Below are 18444 nucleotides of genomic sequence, written 5' to 3'. Positions count from 1 at the left end.
AAAAACAAAAACACATAAACAAAAGAGTGAGTACCAGTATAGATGTTACTGATCCTGAACTGGTAAATCTATCCATCCATCCATAGTATACATCCAATATCCATCCCTACTGGTCCCCACATACATATAAAAATAAAAATAAAATAAAAAAAGGGAAAACTTGCCACGTAATCTAATATTATCTCCCGTTGGGGACATAGGTTCATAAGGCTGTCCCATCTTTGATCCCCCCTCTATTATCCCCCCATTAGTCCTTAAATAGATAAGTCGAGCATCTCACCGTACCTCTATCTAGGCAAATTGGTTGGAGATACCCGTAATTCCTTATAAAAATAAAAGCAACACCAGCAACCTAAACAAAAACCACAAAATACTGATATAACCTCGGTACAACAGCATAAGCAAAACATAATTATAACTGTGGCCCACATTAACTCATTCCCCACCAACGACGAGTATACTCGTTGTTGGCTGCCAATCATTGGATGCCAACAACGAGTATACTCGTTATTTCTTTTATTCGCTATTTCCATTCATAATCGATCCAGGAAGGCTGTGTTACCATAGGGAATGAGTCTGAGATTGCAAAAGTCCAATACCACCGCCTGGTGGTATGCGGCCGATGTTGCACTCCCTTTGAGACTCTGTGTATGGGGCTGTGCGTCGAGTAGCCTGGACCGAGGGCTTCACCCGATCGCATTGAATAGTTTTCGGGACCCCCGATTCATTATGCTGTGGTGGGTTATGTCGTGGCCCAAATGGACATATACGATCTACCATATGGCAATCAAATAATTGGAATACTCTTTCTGGAATCCCACCAGCCACAGGTAAGAGCAATTTAATGTCAATTTCAGCTTGATTGTGCCTTGTTTTCATAGCCACAATAACAAATATACAAACATATAGAACAAATCAAATATCAATAAAACAACAAATATCAATAAAACAACAAACTGAGACATCTCAGAGAAAACGAAAACGTACTCAAAAACAGCATGACATTCCATACACTAATACTCTAATACTCCTCATAACCACTAGACAAAGACATTCCAAATCAACACATAACCCAATAGCTAGCTAGCTAGCTTGAATGAGCACATAACATGTAGTCCTGCGCACACGAGGTTAGCTTGATGTGACGGAGCATAATGTAATTCACGCACATGGCCGTGTTCAGTTATCTCCCATGGACACGTGCAGCACTCCAGCAATTGACCAGCTAGCTTAGTTTAACAAAGAAAAAAAGAATTAAATAAACATGGGGCCAGCTTAACCTGTTGAAATAGCAAACGTGTCATTCCACATACCTGTTGTGTCTATTCACTCATATGCCCAGTTAGCTTGAATGCGCACGTGTAGCATTTAGCAATTGTCCAGCTAGCTTGGTTAAACAAACCTAGGTTAGCCTAGCCTGTTACGATAGCACAGTGTCATTCAACATAATTGTTCAGCTAGTTTCCATTATTAGCGGCCATATCTGACGGTGTTCTTCTTTCTTAATTTTCACAGAGAGTCTGGCTGAGAGAGTCTGAATAATCAGCTCCTTCGTGCTTAGACTGTGAAGCCTCGCAACAATGTGTCTAGGCGCCCGGTTCCCGTCGGACCTCGCCGGGCCAGTTCTGTAGGCCGTCTCAAACAATGGAGGGGTAGCCAGAACGCCAAGGCCCACAATCTGCTGCAACACGCCGGGCATAGAGTCCACGAGACGGCTCCCTTCGGACCCCTCCGGGACTCCCACAATACGGATGTTGAAACTAGGTGGGCGTGAGTAATCGATTGATCGATTACTCACGGCTATGAGAAAACTCGATCTTTCAACCAACAACAGCCAGCTAGCCAGCTACTGCATTACGAACTGCCAGCCAGCTAGCTGGCTACCCGAATCCACAGCAGCCAGCCAGCCAACCGTACAAAATACAGTCTCAGCCAATCACATCGATTTGTACAGTTAGCTCCACTCCATTGCGAATTAAAAGGTAGCCAGCCAGCACAGCCCGTATTAGCTAGCTACAGTTGCTAGGTAGCTAACGTTAGCCAACGGCAGAATGATAGCTAGCTAGCCAACAGCTGCAAAAACGAATGCCAATGATGTTATCAGCCGTTGATATTATGAACTATCAGTAGCTAGCCAGGTAGATAACGTTAGACAACGCCTTGTGTATTAATCTAAAGTTAATCATTTACTGGGCCATTTTGTTTAATGCTTCAGTCACGTTGAAAGAGGAGCTGCACTCTTGCTATCTTCTGAGAGAATGAGAGGATGTTGACAAGACGGGTCTGTGAGGGGGAGGGGCAATGAGAGCACTGAGAGCAGCGTGTGTGTGCGTCAACAACTTTCTGTAGGAGGAGAGAAGACAGTGAGTAATCGATCACTACTCGATAGGGGTGGGAATCGCCAGAGACCTCACGATACGATACTATCGCGATACTTGCGTCACGATACGATAGTATAATATATAATACGCTGAGTATTGCGGGCATTTTTCTTTTTTTTTTCTTTTATCAAATTTTATTTATTACCTTTTTTCAACTGCAAAGTACAACTTTGTCAACATGTTTGATCTAATAAAATAAAGTTCAGTCTGTTCATCTCACTTTAATAATTTTTATTGCAGAACATGGTATTTTCTCAAGCAGACAGATGTAAACACTGTAATCTGTGTTGCATGTACCTGACAAACTGAACTGTTTGTATTACATTCATATTCCAATTTAACTGAATGCACATGTGTGTGTGGACTACTGTACTATTACAGGTATTGAAATAATAATAATAATAATAAATAAAATTTATATAGCGCCTTTCATAGAACCCAAGGTCGCTTTACAATCAGGACAAAAAATAGGGCAAGGAAAGTAGGGGGGAGGGGGAAGAGGGGATGAGGGAAAGTAGGGGATAATGGACCTAATTTAATCTAAAACTAACTGATGGGGAAAGCCTTGGTGAAGAGGTGTGTTTTTAGAGCGGATTTGAAGGTGTCCAGGGTTGGGGCGTTGCGGATTTCGGGGGGGAGAGAGTTCCAGAGGGTAGGGGACGCCACGCTGAAGGCTCTGTCCCCAAAAGTCCGTAACCTGGTGCGAGGGATGGAGAGGAGACCTAGATCAGAGGATCGTAGGTTCCGGGATGGAGTGTACTGGTGGAGGAGATCAGACAGGTACCGGGGGGCGAGGGCATGGAGGGATTTGTAGGTGAGGAGCAGGAGTTTGAAGGTGATGCGGAACCTGACTGGAAGCCAGTGGAGATGGATGAGGGTGGGGGTGATGTGCTGCCAGGGCTTGGTGTGAGTGAGAACCCTGGCAGCTGAGTTCTGGACATACTGGAGCCTGTCCAGGGCTTTGCTGGGTACCCCGAACAGGACTCCATTACAATAGTCCAACTGGGAGGTGACAAATGAGTGGATCAGGGTCTCCGCCACAGAGTCTGAGAGTGAGGGTCGGAGACGGGAGATGTTCCTGAGGTGGTAGAAGGCAGACTTGGTGACAGATTTGATGTGGGAGTGAAATGAAAGTGTGGAGTCAAGGGTGACGCCCAGGTTACGGACTTCGAGAGACGGGGAGATGGAACAGCCGTCAACGTGGAGGAGGAGATCTCCAACCTTCCCGAGCAGTGCCTTGGGGGCCACAACCATGAGCTCTGTCTTTTTGCTGTTGAGTTTAAGTAATTTGGTTGCCATCCAGGTTTTTATAGCGTGGAGGCAGTTGACTACAGACTGTGGGGGGAGCTGGGAGGATGGTGAGGTGCTGATGTAGAGCTGAGTATCATCAGCATAACAGTGGAAGTTGAGTCCGTGGTGACGTATAATCTGACCGAGGGGGAGCATGTAAATGGTGAATAGTAGGGGACCCAGCACAGAGCCCTGGGGGACACCGTGGTTGACTGGGGCCGGGGGGGAGGATGAGCCGCTGACGCTGACAAACTGAGATCTATTAGTGAGATATGAATGAAACCATGACAGAGCTGTACCGGTACTAGGTTGTCGGAGAGGCATTTGAGGAGGACTGAGTGGGATATTGTGTCGAACGCCGCGGAGAGGTCGAGAAGGATGAGGAGGCTGATGTGTCCGGAGTCTGCAGCAAGGAGGAGGTCATTAGTGATCTTGATGAGGGCGGTCTCTGTGCTGTGATGTGCTCGGTAGGCTGACTGAAGGGGTTCGTAGAGCTCATGGTTGGACAGATGTTGATGAAGGTTTTGCTTAGGAAAGGAAGGTTGGAGATCGGCCGGTAGTTGTCCAGCACCTCAGGGTCCAAACCAGGCTTTTTTAGGATGGGAGTGATGGAGGCGGTTTTGAAACAGGAGGGAACTATTCCAGATGACAGAGAGGAGTTGATGATGTCCGTTATGATGGGGCAGAGGGTAGGAAGGCAGGCCTTGACCAGTACCGTAGGCATGGGGTCGAGGGAGCAGGTGGAAGCTTTGGCTCTGGTAACCAGCTTCATGACCAGCGGAACATCCACTGGGGAGAAGGAGGAGAGAGAGCACTGGGGATGGAGGGATGCAGCTGGGAGCATGTAGTCCGGCGTCAGGGGTAAGTGAGGAGGGGAGGGGGCGGGCACCATGAGTTGTTGGTGGATGGAAGTCACTTTAGCCTGGAAAAAGTCCAGGAACTTAGAGCAGAGGTCAGGAGCATCAGTGTGGGAGGCAGTGAGAGGGCGGAGGAGACGATTTATGGTTGAGAAAAGCGATCTGGGGTTATTTTGCTGTGAGGTGATGAGGGTGGAGTAGTACGCGGTCCTAGTCTAGTCCTAGTCAGAGAGCCTCTCTGTAGGACCTCACGTGGTCGACGAAGGCCAGACGGTGGACGGTGAGGCCAGATCGCCTGGAGAGTCGCTCCAGTCGTCGACTCACTCTTTTCATAGAGCGGAGGTCAGAGGTAAACCATGGGGCAGGGCGAGGAAAGGACACATTCCGGCTTCTGAGGGGCGCCAGAGAGTCCAGGCTGAGGGAGAGGGCGGCATTGTAACAGGCCGCTAAGGTGTCCGGGGAGGTATCGGAGGGAACCGGGGCCATGTGGGTAGTGATGAGGTCAGATAGGGCTGATGCACACACTGACTTGGTGTCCCTGAATGTGAGGGTGCGCGTTGGGCGCTGCCTGGGCGGGGGGATAGGGACAGTGAAAAGAATGGCATGGTGGTCAGATACCGCAAGGTCTAGACACTGCAGGTGGGAGGGGACAATGAACAATGAACAATGCAACTTCCTTATACAATTTTTTTTTCTCTTTTTTAATGAATAATTAAATATCAATACTTGCCGTCCCTGTATCGATACAGTATCGCGATACTACTACTTATCGATTTTTTCCCCCACCCCTACTACTCGAGTACATCATGTGATCAATCTATCTGGATTTTTTTTTTAAATGCCCATCCCTAGTTGAAACGTCTCGAGAGAGACTGCATCTCACAGATTGTAGCTTGCATCCTGGCCATTTCCGACTGCTTATCGAGCAAGGCCCCCTCCAGGCTAAGTAGTCTCTCTGCCTGTCTGGACGTTTCCTCAGTTAGGGATATTATTTCAGATGAATTAGCCGTGGCCATTGAATTCAGCGATTCCACCCTCTCCATGACCAAATCAATTGCTGTCCTGATTTCCAACGTAACCTTTTGTCCAAAGCTCTCAAATTGCTCCTTTACCTTCCTGGCCGATTCAACGGCAGCTTCAGCTATTAGCCTGTGAATGGTATCAAGGCTCGTCTTGTTCAGTTAGACAGAGGGAGACACGCTAGCCGACTGCTTCGTTCCCCCCCCGAGTCATCGAACGTTTAGCTGCCATCTCCAATGCTAAAAAACGTGTATACTCGACGTATCTAACAAAATACTGTGAAAAAAACTAAAATAAAATAAAGACTAATGGGTAAGTGTGATAAAATAACGTACTTTGGGGAGCTTAAGTGAAACACGTCCTATGCCGCCTGGCCACGCCCTCCTTTTTTGTGGAAAGACTTAAAAGGTTTGCCCAGACGAGCTTGATCGTTTGAAGTCCTTTGGTGATATTAAAAAAGATGTATGTTTGCGTGGTATTTGCCTTGGCATTCCGTAGTGTTAGATGAGCTTGTGATGTGCGCGAATATTACGAGTGTATTACTGTATGTTTACAATCCGTTTAAAAAACGCCTCTGCATTTTTGGCGAAGCTTAATGATTTCATCTGTCTATTCTCAGCTGTGGCGGAAGAAGTACACTGTTCCTTTACTTAAGTAAAGGTATAAATAGCCTGATCAATGAGTACTCTAATAAAAGTCCTCTATTAAAAAAAGTAAAAGTAGAGATGTATTTTCTATTGAATGTACTAAAGTACTAAAGTATGTTGTGTATGCCACTGGGGCGCCACAGTGGTGTAGTGGTTAACACTGTTGCCTCACAGCTAGAAGGTCCAGGGTTCGATTCCGACTTGGGGACCAGGTTGCCACGTTGCCAGGTACCCAGGTGGGGTATCTCCCAGGCTTGCTCGCAAGGGTTTCCCCTCCCAATAAGATAAACCCAATGGAAAAACATGCAGAACAGATCACTAACGCTGTCGCGTCCCTGACGAAGACGGACAGGAGCACTTGGATCGTTCCCCAGGCGCGGCCCACGCCGCAGCCCATGTCCGCTCCCGGCTGCCCTTGGGGGGAAGAATGACAGGATGGGAGAAGTGCAGAGAGACATTTCATCTCAGTGTGTGTTCCTGTGGGTCGCCCATCTCGCATGCGTGTGTGTTAATCTGCATGACAATTAAAGACTTCTTCTTCTTCACAGCTTGGGACCATTCAATCCTCGATCCATTAATCCATTACTTTCCACTACCGATTTTCAGTCACATCTTTCTTGAATAGTTACTGATCTCTCTTTTTTCCGTGTCCCTCTCTTTTCCACCCGCTCTCCCCTCTCCTGCCATCATTTCCTCCTCCCAGGTATCCGCGTATCAGCAAAGAGTCACTCCTACCGGTGGCCACCGACATGGGCATGACCGGGGAGAATGCCGACGTCTGGTACCCTCCCGGCCACGGGGACATCTACGCCAGCTTCTACAACTCTGGCCTGCTGGACCAGCTCATAGCGCAGGGCAAGGAGTACATCTTTGTGTCCAACATCGATAACCTGGGAGCCACGGTGGATCTCCACATACTGCACCATCTGGTCAGCCAGCCCAACGGCACGCGCTGCGAGTTTGTCATGGAGGTGACGGACAAGACTCGCGCCGACGTTAAGGTGTGTGTGTGTGTATGTGTGTGTGTGTGTGTGACCCCCGAGCTCCGGGGGGGGGTCATCAAAGCGAAACCGGCTATTCTCTGTCCTTGCTCCACAATGGTGGAATGAACTTCCCTCCACAGTCAGGACAGCCGAAACCCGACCAATTTTCCTAAATTGACCTAAAAACACACTTCTTCTATCAATATCTGAAATGAATTATTATTAGAATTCTTTTTTTTACCTTTGTACTGTCTTTTACTATTATACACTCTGCTACTAAGGAATCTACCTTGCCTATATTACTACCTACTATGCTAATATGTCTTTACCATTATGCACTCAAGACTGTAGCACTCAAGTTCGACACAGTATCACTTACCCTTAGCTGCCAGAGTTGTGCCCTTCCTGCTGACTTGTAGTACCGAACTTGTAAGTCGCTTTGGATAAAAGTGTCAGCTAGACGACTAAATGTAGGCGTTACTAGGTTATTGGGCATCAGAGGTTAATATTCGAGCTACGGTTGCGACCCGTTAAGTCTCATAGTGGTCAATAGATGACAACTGTTAGCCTATGCAATGTGAGTTCATGAAGGCTTTGCTGGCATTTCCACCGAGGTCATGTCAGTTTGGAATGTAGCACGATAATGACGAACTGCCTGTGATAACCAGGGTGGCACGCTAATAATATCATAGTATCCACAGCGCTGTCCTCTCTGTGTCAAGGAAATACTAAGCCATAATACAGTTGTTGTAAATTAGCAATGAGATCCCAGCACTGTATTGTTCATATTTGATTGGTTCACTCTAAAGAATGTTGCCTCATTATGCACCACTGTGTTAGAGGCTTTGGTGTGTGTGCTGGAGCGCGCCGTTCTTAACACCCGTCGCAACTGCCGCCGTTAATGTAGTAATGTGCAATATGTTCTTAGTTAGCAAGATATTGCTCAGTGTCAGCTATTATTGGCAGCCGCGTAATTTGGAGAAGACGCTGCTATCTGTACCCATGAGCTGTGTGTTGATTGTCAGGTTCATCATCCTATGTGTGTGTGTGTAACTTTGGTTGCCATTGCCAATTTGGGCACGAATGTAACAGAGTAACTCACAATGTCCAATTGCACTGATAATATTTGTGTCCTTTAAACATTGTATCTAGTGGACATAAATAAAGATTCTATATGTGTGTGTGTGTGTGTATAAGATAAGATATTCCTTTATTGATCACCTTGGGGAAATGTGGGCATCATAGCAGCATGGGGGAGGGGGGAGGGGGGTACCGGTATGTGCATAGTAGAAAGACATAAATATAGGCAATAACATTTGTAAACAGTGTAAACAATATAATTAACTACAATTAACAATATAATTAATAAACAGTGTGATCAAAGGTGCAGATGAGGGTCTGTATGCACTTGGTTATATTATAGGTTACAATAAATATGGGCAATATTGAATTAGAATCTGAATATATACTATGAGTAAAGTAAACAGTATACACAAGGTACCCTAACTGGCATGATATACGTCATACATTGTAGGCTAGTCCATGCCGGTTTGGTGGTAAGAGTCGGACACACTTTTAGTGGTCAGATATCCTAGTAGTTCTAGTCCAGTTCTGCCGCCATTAGTCTTGCTGTGAATAAGTGTGATTCAAACTGTCCATCATACCCAGGGTGGCACGCTGATCCAGTACGAGGGCAAACTGCGTCTGATGGAGATCGCCCAGGTGCCCAAGGCCCACGTAGACGAGTTCAAGTCAGTCACCAAGTTCAAGATCTTCAACACCAACAACTTGTGGATCTCTCTGGCCGCCATCAAGAGGCTGCAGGAGCAGAACGCCATGGACATGGAGATCATAGTCAACCCGAAGGTGAGCACTCACATTCACTCACATTCATTCCTTTACTCCTAACCTTGATGTGCCCCTGGCATTGGACCAGAAAGGCCCTACTGAACGAGTTTATGAAAGTAAACAAGGAAGTGCGACCACCGTATACGACCTCACTACTGTGTACGACCTCACTGCCTCAACGTCCGTGTGCACGTGTGTCACGCTTGCCTCGACGAGTTAAGGGGAAGGTTACAACAATTCACACATCGGCAGCACGAGCCTCTGAGCCACACTGTGACCCTTGACCCCTAACCTTTACACTTCACACAACCCCTCACCTTTGCTGACGCTGACGTCACACTTTCATTTTCAAGCCATCTTTGTCGTGATAAAAAAACGGTAGCCAGGTTTGGCAGAACAGACAAATCGTTTCACCACTGCGCCTCTACATGAATAAATCATACATTTATGAAAACTACACAGGCTGGTGACGAAAAACATAAAGAAAAAACCCCACATTCTACAGACTTCTTTTTATGTCTGCGTCCACGCAGCAACACTGGGTCTCTGAGGCTTTTGTTTTGATGTGTCGATAGGATTTGCATACAAAGAGGAGAGAACAGCGGTGTTTAAAGCTGATCCAGTTTTCTGGCCACCTCTCTAGTGGCTTCTCTGCCCCACTTGGACTCATGTTGTAGTTTTGTGTGTGTGTGTGTGTGTGTGTGTGTGTGTGTGTGTGGGGGGGGGGGGGGGGGTAATAGAGACAGAGAGATAAAGTCCTCCCAAACATTTGCCTTCAAAGGCCACAAATTCTAGGGTAAACATGTGGTCTTTGTTCCCTCAGGGTATGGATGTGTGCAGCATCTGCAGTCCTGTGTAACCGGTTGACCGAGAAGCCAAAGCCCCTCTAGCTAATTCCTGATTCCCAGCTCCTTCTACAGATTTAATTTGCCTGTAGGTCACATGCTGTACCTACAATATGATGTAGTTGGTTCTACATAAATGGTTCTTAAATTGTTTTAGCCAGGGACCCACACCTAGTCAATTGAGTCTAGTCTCTAGTGTTCTGGTCGTGTAGGGCAGTGGTTCTCCACCAGGGGCACATGGCAGGCTTCTAACAGGTCCGCAGGCACATGATGAAGGTAGGAAGTTCGTTCCACAATTGTGGGGCAAGGACAGAGAATAGGCGACTTCTCTTTGATGACCCTCCCGGAGCTCGGATAGGAGTAGGTCTGAGAAGATGCAGAGCGTAGGGGTCTTGAGGGTGTGTAGTTAGAGACCATTGACCGGAGGTAGGCGGGAGCCATTCCCTTCGCCGCTCGGTATGCCAGGTCGAGGGCCTTGAAGTGGATTTGTGACATGGGCTGACTTCGGTAGGTTTGAGATCAGGCGGGCCGCTGCGTTCTGAATGAGTTGAAGAGGCTTGGTGGCAGTGGTCGGAAGGCCAGCAAGCAGTGCGTTGCAGTAGTCGAGGCGGGAGATGACTGTTGATTGGACGAGGAGTTGGGTGGCTTCTTTTGTCAGGAAGGGGCGGATCATATGGTCATTCATATGGTTTAAGCTGCTGATTATGTTCACAATCACCATGTGGACTAAATCACATCTAACAAAGATCTGCTCAAATGAGGGTCCAGAGACAACATCTTATCAAAAGGGAGTCCACCGCCTGAAGCTCCGCCCTCTTTTCTTGATCCTCCTGTCTCAACTGTTGCTTTGTTTGTCCGACAAAAGCAGTTGTGATTGGAGGATCAAGAGAAGAGGGCAGGGTTTGATATTTGGAGGTCCTTGACACGAGGACCACTGATGTAGGGGACCCAAAAGAAACGAGCCCAATGAACCGTTTTGGGTACAGACCCACGGTTCAAGAACCCCTGATCTACATCACTGTGTGGAACGCCTGTGTTCTCTCTGTGAGAAGATCTTTCCACAGGATGTTATTGGATTATCCCGTTTTAGATGCGCTTTCGCACCTGCCTCGTTTAGTCCGGTTGAATCGACTAACTCAAACCCTGAACCGTTTACCCCCTCGGTGGGGTTTGTTTGGGTTGGTGTGAACACCGGAATCAAACTTAGGTCAGCACCAAACAACCACACTCTGGTCCTCGTGCTTGAGGTGGTCTCGGCCCGCTTCCAAGTGAACCCTGGAGCGGTTCATCTGAGGTGTGAAAGCAATCAGACCAGAAAACGACACGATTTGCATTTAATGAAGCTGATTCAACAGGTTTTCTTGACATTTTCCTAGTGCATTTCTTTCCTCATCATCATCATCATCATCATCATCATCATCATCATCATCATCAGGTGGCTTCTTCGTTCCGAAGGTTGCCTATCACTCTCCAACCCATTCTGTCCACACTTCTTCTCTCCAACTCCATGACTCTCACTCTGCTCCAATCACAGACGTCGTCTACCCAGCCTCTTCTTGGTCTTCCACTTCCTCTCTTTCCATCCACCTTCCCCATCACCACCTTCTTGAACATCTCCCCGCTGGATCCTCTCAGAACATGCCCGCACAACTCCATCATTCTCTTTTTCAACCTCTCCAGCAGCTGTCCTCCTTGCATACCCGCTCTTCTCAGTACCTCCTCATTCTTGATCTTATCCTTCCATGTTATCTTCAGCATCTTCCTCAGCATCCACATTTCAAAAGAGTATCATCCTTTTTGCCTCTTCATTCACAAGGTTATTAATTTAGCTGCTGCTAAAATAGCCAAATAATGTCATGATACTAAACATTGCTTTCAAACAAAATTGCACTTGTCCTAATAAACTAACCTACACTGTAACACGCAACACTTTGATAAACATTGTTACTCAGCTGATAGAGTTGTATCCTTCCTGATGACCTGTCGTACAGAACTTGTAAGTCGCTTTGGATAAAAGCGTCAGCTAAATGACTAAATGTAAATGTAAATGTACCTGACCTGCATAATTCAGGTGACAGAAGCCTACGCTAGCGCATTAATCACCAGTAAATTGGAAAATGTACAATAGGCTATTTGTGCAAGCCAATATGTAACACCGTCAAAGTAGATTGACAATTGACAATTACATGGCTTTGTTTTACAAAGTTTGATTTGTTTGTCAACTGGCAATGTGAACCGTAACCTTACCAATAAAAAAGTAACAATTTCACTTTGGATTCTAACCGTTTCAAATGAACTTTGACCCCTGTGGATCACAGATAATGTTGGATAAAGTAGCCACTGTATTTCACTGGAGCATCAATGTAAAATGAATTAACTCTCTTAATCTGTATGTCAGGAGGTCAAGTTTATAATCTTGTGACTGCCAACTTGTGAGGTAGTTCTAAATTCACATGAGCCCATTCCTGGAAATTCTGGTGGCTCAAACATAATCTCCTAATGACTTGTTAGTTCATTCAAAGCAGCACATTCGTTATCATCTCTGACCTACATCGCCACCTAGTGCTTAAGACTTGCTCTGCGTATGCAGGGCTTGACATTAACTTTTTGGCTCACCAGCCACTGTGGCTAGGGGTTTTCCAAAGTCACTAGCCACTCAGCATTTTCACCAACCAAAAATCACACACATTCTATCCAAATATCCAGTTTGTTTTTATAGTGTAAAGTTTGGCTACTTGAGACAGAGAGAGAGAGAAAGTAAGCAAGTGGCGTGCACTGCGTTCCGAGAGAGCGACTCTTCACTACGACTCCAAAATTGTGACACTGCACGGTCTACCCGCCAAAGTGGCTGGTAAGAGTGGCAGAGTTACACGCCACTGCCGAATTCTACCCGCACAGACGGATAAGAAGAGCAATTGAAAAGCTTTTGTTTAACAAACCACGCGTGTTCTTCCTCCTATCTCGGTTGGCATCTTGGCACCAGACGCTGGACGGTGGACAGAATGTGATCCAGCTGGAGACAGCGGTTGGTGCCGCCATCAAGTGTTTCGACAGCGCCCTGGGCATCAACGTTCCGCGCAGCCGCTTCCTGCCCGTCAAGACCACTTCAGACCTGCTATTGGTCATGTCCAACCTGTACAGCCTGGAGGCGGGTTCGCTCACCATGAGCAGCAAGAGGGAGTTCCCCACCACACCGCACGTCAAACTGGGCAGCTCCTTCACCAAGGTATCACATTCTGTTACTAATCAAGAAATAAACATTAATGTTGAGGAAACAAATGTTTCGATGTTTAAGATAAGAAATAATTTTCCTTTTTTTTTTGTTTTTACATTTATTGTAGCAAAATTACATTAAAAAAATAAAGTTTACTTTTATGAAAAGGAAAACAAACAAAAACGTGCGTGTGTGTGTGTGTGTAGGTGCAGGAGTACCTGACACGCTTTGAGAGCATCCCTGACATGCTTGAGCTAGATCATCTGACAGTGTCTGGAGATGTTACCTTTGGGAAACATGTTTCTCTCAAGGCAAGTTTTTTTTTAAGCAGTATTGCATGCAGGGATTTTTGACACTAGCTCAGTGGGGCTATTTGGCTGCAAGCGCTATATTGTCTTGAGTTTCCACCCTCAGTTATATAATTTACTGGGGTAACTGTACTGATTATTGGGGATTGGAACATGGATATGCAACAAAAAGATGCACCCGTCTTCAAATCCTTCAATAGGTTTTGTGATCTGCACGGCCTCAGCCAGCTGATCACCCAACCCACACGTATATGTGAATCAACTCAGACTACCATTGACCTCATCCTGACCTCTGACAAGTCCAAGATCTCCAACAAAGGGGTGATAGCATGCGGGTTAAGTGATCATTATATGATATTCTGTACCCGCAAAAAGCTAAAACAAAAGGCCGGCAGTCACAAAACAGTCACATCTAGAGACCTCAAAACCTACTCTAGCGAGGCCTTTAACCTTGAACTGGAGAGCCTGGACTGGTCAGATGAGCTCAATGGTACACTGGTTGAAGAAACATGGCTTGGTTTCAAAACCAAATTTTCAACAATACTAAACGACATGGCCCCCCTAAGAACCACCAGGGAAGGGGAGCTCCAGTAGCTCACCGCGTATCTCGGCGCCATTTCGGCGTCGGGGACAACCGTGCGCGTCACGGATCTGGGGTACACGAGTTCGACTCCCGGACTCGCCGTATTTTCTCAGAGTGTCTTTCCCCAATCTATATCCCATTCAACCTGTTTCTGTCGGTCATGCTTGACCAGAAAAAAAAAAGCGATAAACGCTAAAAAGAACCAGCTGACTGGTCAAAGAACCACCAGGGTAAAAAATCGCGCTGAGCCGTGGATGCACTCCGAAATATTGGCCGCTATGAAAACCAGAGACAAAAAATGCTCTGAGTTTCGTAAAAGTCAGTCAAAGCTTACCAAAAGCACAAGCAGTGAACTCCAAGTGACTGAACTCAAACTGGAAAGAAACAGACTAAGAAATGACGTAAACTCCATGATCAAAACTGCTAAAAAGAATTTCATCAATGACAAAACTGAGGAAAACAAAAACAAACCATGTGAACTTTGGAAAAAACTCAATAATAAACTAGGCTGCAGTAACAAACTTAAAACCAGATTCTCAAACATAAAGACTGACAACACGCTCATCACAGACACGCTGGATGTAGCCAATTACTTCAACATTTTCTTCACAAACATAGCCACAACACTGGTAAACAAACTACCCTCCCACTCAGGGCATTATGGGGTAGAACACATAGTAGCATACTACAAAAACCTAGGGGTCCGCAAAGACGACTTCAGACTGGAAATGGTAACAACAGATGAGGTACTCAAAAAACTGAGCGCCCTCCAACCTAACAAGGCCACTGGCTATGACAACATCTCCTCCAAATTCCTCAGAGACTCAGCAGCCGCCATCACCCCAGTCATCACACACATAATAAACCTCTCCATAAAACAGGGACACGTCCCCAAGGACTTCAAAATTGCGAGAGTGACCCCTCTGCACAAAAAGGGCAGCAAATTAGACCCAGGCAACTACCGCTCTGTTTCTATTCTTATCTCCATCTCGAAAGTCATGGACAAAATTTTCTACGAACAGGTCGAAAAGTACCTAGCCGGAAAAAATCTAATCTACGAATTCCAATCTGGCTTCAGAACATCCCACTCCACTGACACATGCCTTCTCTATTTGAACGACCACATCAAACAAGAGGCGGACGCGGGCAAATACTGCGGCATGGTCATGCTGGACCTACAAAAGGCCTTCGACACTGTCAATCACTCCATTCTGATTGACAAGCTAAAAGCAATTGGTTTTGATAGTCTATCAGTGAGCTGGATGCAATCCTACCTTGAGGGGAGAGAACAGATGGTGGAGGTAAACGGTACCCTACCCCCCCCCCCCCCCCCCCCCCTCACAGTGAGCTGTGGTGTTCCACAAGGAAGCATACTAGGACCGCTACTGTTCCTAATTTATGCAAATGACATGTTGTCAGCTTGTGACTGCAACTTGTTCTTGTTCGCGGACGACTCAGCCCTGCTGGTCTCTGATAAGAACAAGTTACAGGTTGAAAAAACCCTCAGCTCAGAACTCGGCAGAATCTGCACCTGGCTCGCTGATAACAAACTATCAAAACAGAGTCCATTCTCTTCTGATCAAATAACAAACTCAGCAAGACCGACGGCTTCTCAGTTACAGTGGGTGACAATATTGTCACAAGGAAAGACGAAATTACATACCTAGGTTCCATCCTAGAGGCAAATCTTTCCTGTGACAAAATGGCATGCAATGTAATCAAAAAGTCAACCAACGAACTAGATTCTTGTACCGGATCTCCTCTCTGGTAAACAAGAATACCCTGAAGACTCTGGCAGGAGCACTCATTCAAGGGTACTACGACTATGCTTGCACCTCATGGTACCAAAGTACCTCAAAGGCGCTAAAAGCAAGATTACAAACATCACAAAACAAACTGGTCAGACTACTACTTGACCTTACTCCTAGAACCCACCTCACCCCTGCCCACTTTGACTACCTAGGATGGCTTAGAGTAGAAGACAGAGTACAGCAACTTGCAATGGGCGTGGTCTACAAGATACACTACACAACTAACATACCCATGTACATGTCAAAATACTTCCCAAAGGTCAGTGAATACCACGACCACAACACCAGAGGGAGCTCCACAAATCATGTTAAACCCAGATTCGGCCCAAACAAGGGACTAAACACGTTTCGCAATTATGCCATATCAATGTGGAACTCCCTCCCCAAAGCTGTAAAGGAATGTAAATCACTACCCACTTTTAAAACCACTCTCAAAGAACACCTACGGGAGACTGCAATTCGAAACTGGCCCCTGTAAATGTCTTAACCCAACCCCCTCCAATGTACAGTAAATGACCTAATCCAAGAATACACGAGACCCTCCTCTTGGAACCAAGTATGGTTTCGTAGATATTCCAATGTAGTTTTGCTTGTACAGTTGTACAGTTTCCCCCACCCCGCCTACCCAACCCCACCACCTCCAATGTACAATTCCCCCCACCCAACCCCCCCCTAGTCTGACTCGGGAGAAGACAGTAAGAGCATTTCCCATAATGTTGGCGTTGGCGTGTTCCTTTAACTTCATAATTCACTGGAGCATCAATGTGAAATGAATAAATTGTCTACTCGGTATGTTAGGAGGTCAAGCTTATAATCTTGTGACTGCTGGCTTGTGCGGTGGTTCTAGATTCACATAAGCCCATTCCTGGTCATTCTGTTGGCTCAGATTCAGATAATGTCCTTAAGACCCATTAGTTAATTCAAAGCAGCACACATTATCTCTACAGAATTTCTTTGGTTGACTTATCCTTGGTTTCTCTTCCAGGGAACGGTAATCATCATAGCCAACCATGGAGACAGAATTGACATTCCAGCCGGCTCCATGCTTGAGAATAAAATTGTATCCGGCAACCTCCGCATCCTGGATCACTGAGCCCTTTCTCCAATCATCACCCTCTCACCCCAGACACCCACATCATGTGACTTAAGACGGTTACATCCCTATCATGTGACGTAGACATACAATAATTTCATCCTTACCTCACCTTTATCAGAGAACCATCAGATACATTGCTATATAACTGTCCCTAAAGTGTGTGATTGCATGTGCAGGGCTGTGTAGTGGAGAAAGTACGTCTTTCAACTGGTTTGAAACCTGGCTGCAGGAAGCAGTCTGTAGTGTGGATGTCGCCCTCTACAGGCCATTCTCTGGAATAACACCAGGACAGCAGATGGTGGTAAATTTGAAAGAACAAACATTATGATTATTTATCCACCATATTTGCCCTCATGGATACTTCTACTAGGCTGTTGCTGATGCAATCACAGTACTATACAGAGGACTTTTTTTTTAAGCATACTTCACCCTATGATGTCTAGACTCAAGAGATTGTGCCATGTAAGAGATAATATATATATATATATTATACTGATTATACTGATGCATACCTTGCGAGACCTGAACAAATTGTCTCCAACTGTTTATGACCTTAGGATTTCTAAGGCTATGTGCCCATATGATCTATATCTGAGGTCAGTGATGATACACAATGTTGTAAAATGAAATAATTGATCTCAAACCCTGCCCTTTTTCCTTGATCCTCCAATCACAACTGTTGCTTTCAGAGGGAAGCAACGGTTGTGATTGAAGCAACAGTTATGATTGGGGGATCAAGAAAAGAGGGCAGGGCTTGAGATAGGACAATTGAGAGTGAAATGCCTTTTTTGTATAGTCCCAACATGACATTCATATGGTTTAAGCTGCCGATTATATTCACAATCACCATGTTATACATTACCTTTTTTTTCTTTTTTTAACTGGATAGCTTTTGAATACAGTTTGTTGATATTTTCAAATTCACGTTTGTGATTGAACCTCTCGTACCTCCATCGGAACATTACTGCATCAAATCAATCCATCCTTCTCTCTACTCATCACTCTGTCAATCCCTCCATCACTCTGAACACCAGCTCTTTTCATAGAGAGAGAGATTAGGTGCAGTATCTCCTCCTCAAGTGTTAGTTAGACACACGTTCAGATATTGATGACCTGTCTGGAGAGAGTAATCATGAAGATGTATGTTTTCGGTGTGAGAGAGCACCTGTACAGGGTTCATTATGTGCTGAGCAGGAGCGTGAAAGCAATAAGTGTTGTTCTGTGACAGTGCCGTGATCTCAGCCCAGCCCAGCTCTGCCCTCCAGAGCAGAATAAAGTGCAATATGGAAGACTAAAGTTATGCGTCTTGTCTTGTGTGCAGATGATGATGATGGCAATGATGAAGCTCATGATGTTGTTAATGATGATGGTGGTGGTGGTGGGGGTTGTGCCAATGTTGGAACACCTTAACATACGGAATTGAGTATAAGAGTAATATGGATAAAGTGAAGCCAACACAACAACCTGTTTATGCAGTTGAGTTGTCAAGCTCAGAATCCCTCCTGGAGTCCCACTACTAGACAGCACAGGGGATTTGACCTGCTTCGTTTCCGACCTGGGC

At 45.8% G+C, this 18444-nt stretch overlaps 1 protein-coding gene across 2 annotated transcripts in view; it reads left to right on the top strand.

The window, feature by feature from the left end:
* ugp2b (UDP-glucose pyrophosphorylase 2b) overlaps nt 1-18179 on the top strand; it is a 113095-nt gene extending 94916 nt beyond the window's left edge. For both annotated transcript variants that reach the window (XM_084322249.1, XM_084322248.1), the window contains exons 6-10: nt 6899-7196; nt 8847-9044; nt 12855-13097; nt 13292-13396; nt 16773-18179. In XM_084322249.1, the coding sequence (XP_084178375.1) occupies nt 6899-7196; nt 8847-9044; nt 12855-13097; nt 13292-13396; nt 16773-16880 (952 nt within the window). In that variant the 3' untranslated portion in view covers nt 16881-18179. The remainder of the gene's footprint in view (nt 1-6898; nt 7197-8846; nt 9045-12854; nt 13098-13291; nt 13397-16772) is intronic.
* The last annotated feature ends 265 nt before the right edge of the window (nt 18180-18444 follow it).

This window comes from Notolepis coatsorum, assembly GCF_963971535.1.
Source record: "Notolepis coatsorum genome assembly, chromosome: 9".
Taxonomy (NCBI): Eukaryota; Metazoa; Chordata; class Actinopteri; order Aulopiformes; family Paralepididae; genus Notolepis; species Notolepis coatsorum.
This window is presented reverse-complemented; position numbering and strand designations above follow the sequence as displayed.